Genomic DNA, 2488 nt, shown 5'->3' with positions numbered 1-2488 from the left:
AGATGCTTGAGATCCTGATTTCATAGAAGTGAGAGACTGTAGTGTGCTTGGCATTTACTGAGAGACTCCAATGGAACTCCGGTTCACCATTTTAGCTTGAATGTTGTTGGAGGAGTGACGGAACAATGAGGATGGATTAAGTTTGAGTCAGATTGGTTACCCATTGTTTCTCTGGATCTGGTTATTCAAGGGAAAACTAGATGGGGTTTCTTTGCTGCTTTCTGAAGTTTGTTGCTCTGCTTTTGATCTTACTTGTGTCAATCAGAGTAGAGGCGCAACCGCCAAGCTCTGTTGGATCTTTAGATGCTCTTTTACAAGATTACGCTTACAGAGCTTTTGCGCTTCCGCGCACAGGTGTTATCTATGCTGCATCTGTACCTGCAACTATCTATGGAGTAAAGCTGTCTGTGGTAAGGCTTCGTAGTGGTAGTTTGTGGAACAGGGGAGTTCTGTTTTATGAATTTCAGATGCCTCGGGGAGTTCGCGAGCAACCATATGTTCAGAGACTTGCGTTGGTTTACCAGAACCTGGGTAACTGGTCTTCTGTTTATTATGATGTGCCTGGTTATACTTTTATTTCTCCAGTTTTGGGCATACTGGCATATGATGCATCAAATCTTACTGCAACTAATTTGGTTGAGTTGGAGTTTGCTGCTACAAAGGAACCGATTTCAGTCAACTTTGCAAGTACAACAATTCCCAGTGGATTAACAGCAAAATGTGTGCGTTTCGACTTGAACGGCACATTGGAATATAGTGATCTTTCAGCACCAAATACTTGCTCGGCTTTGAAACAGGGTCATTTCTCACTGGTTGTTAAGTTGACTGCTCCAGCTTCATCTCCATTTCCTGCTAACACTCCATCTTCACCCACCCCAAATCGAGGTCCTATTCCAGGTCTGGTGGGACCTCAAAATAACCATAATTCAAAGGTTTGGAACATTACAGTTGGTTCTGTGGTTGGTGGATTTGTCGTAGTGGCCGGTCTGAGCGTTTGTGCAATTGCACTATTGAGATTGAGGCGGAAATCAAGGCTAGCAGCCATGGAACGGTAGGCTGACCAAGGGGAAGCATTGCGAATGTCAGAGATCCGTAGCACTAAGGCACCAGCAGCAGTAGGGACTCGAACACAGCCAGTTTTAGAGAATGAGTATGTTGCTTGAGTTTTATAATGCACATAATGGTAGGAGTTTCTTATGAAGGGGAAACACTTAATAGTCATTTGAGATTTCAGATCAAAGGAGCTATGCTTAAGGAAGGTGTTGCAGTCTATATGGTAGTAGTAGCAGTCGTTGGTGGTTCTTGGGCTTTTTGCTTCCTCACTTGTTGAGCATATCAGGGTTTAGTGAGATTTTATCCTTTTGGTATTTGATGGGCTTGTTTGGAATTAATTAAAATGGTTGCTTGAATGGGATCGACAAAGAGAGAAAAAAAAAACTTATGGTTTTATTTTATGGAGGTGTTACATTTGTACAGAATGAAGCAATAGCCATTGGAAGAGGCAGCTTAGTTGATTTTGAGCAAGATGAAGCGTTATTGGATCTACGATTATTTGGTTCTTCAAAGCTGTGGTGCCCAAGTGGCAACACATTTCTTTTAGCACGGATTGCTGTTGTTGAGCAGTGTTGATACATCTCTGTAACTCCAGCTTTTGTTGTGGCTGTTTCTGCATCTCTTCCATTATCACAAGATTCATTGTTGTGTAGTGATGCTTGGTTTGGCTCCAGAATTGAGGCTTTAGGTATTTGTTTTATTTATTATATTGTTGGTTGCTCTGGCCCACTGGGCATGCAGAGCAAATAAAAGATAGGAACTTCTCACTAAATTTCTTTGGCCTCAGTTAAAATAATTTCCTTAAAAAAATTTGTTGTGTGCATCTCTTGAAACTGTTCCATTTCCAGCAAATAAAAGATAGGAACTTCTCACTAAATTTCTTTGGCCTCAGTTGTAATAATTTCCTAAAAAAATTTGTTGTGTGCATCTCTTGAAACTGTTCCATTTCCCATGTCACTCAGTGAAGGTTTTTGCATGCGTTCTTCTAATTTATTGACTGGTGAATTCAGGTGAATTGATGTGCACTCATTTTCAAGAATCCTGTAGCCCACAATTGAGAGGATCTGTGCTCCACAACTCTACACATTGATCAATTTCTTGCTTACACACAACCTATGTACATGGATGGATACATATGCAAGATGCCTATAATAATATGTTATGCATACATTCATGAATATGAATAAGTTAAATGCTGCACAGAACATACATGGATACAGTTATGGAAGTTCAAAGATTCTTTCTCTCTCTTTCTCAAGTAAATGTTGGGGAGAATATGAATGTGCATTAGGTATCCCATGGGTATCATGAACATTCCTGAAGAAAAAGAAACCATGGATCCCTTGCCTTTGTGGTGAATGTGCAAGAGTTGATGATATGCTTTCCTCCCAGAACAGTGGTTCAATTTCCTGTGCCATCACTGTATCTCCAGTCT

The 2488-nt window shown here is 40.6% G+C and overlaps 1 protein-coding gene across 1 annotated transcript; it reads left to right on the top strand.

The window, feature by feature from the left end:
- The first annotated feature begins 200 nt into the window (after positions 1-200).
- LOC149846324 (uncharacterized) lies at positions 201-1055 on the top strand. Its single transcript, XM_089991002.1, has one exon. The coding sequence runs from the start codon at positions 201-203 to the stop codon at positions 1053-1055; it is 855 nt and encodes a 284-aa protein (XP_089847128.1).
- The last annotated feature ends 1433 nt before the right edge of the window (positions 1056-2488 follow it).

This window comes from Nuphar pumila, chromosome 2 (assembly GCF_984573655.1).
Source record: "Nuphar pumila chromosome 2, dmNupPumi1.hap1.1, whole genome shotgun sequence".
In the NCBI taxonomy this organism is placed as follows: Eukaryota; Viridiplantae; Streptophyta; class Magnoliopsida; order Nymphaeales; family Nymphaeaceae; genus Nuphar; species Nuphar pumila.
Note: the sequence above shows the minus strand (reverse complement) of the source record. Positions and strands in the feature narration are given on the sequence as shown.

What these genes read in the sequence shown, in the direction of transcription:
- LOC149846324 (XM_089991002.1), top strand. Translation starts at nt 201, where the DNA reads ATGGGGTTTCTTTGCTGCTTTCTGAAGTTTGTTGCTCTGCTTTTGATC.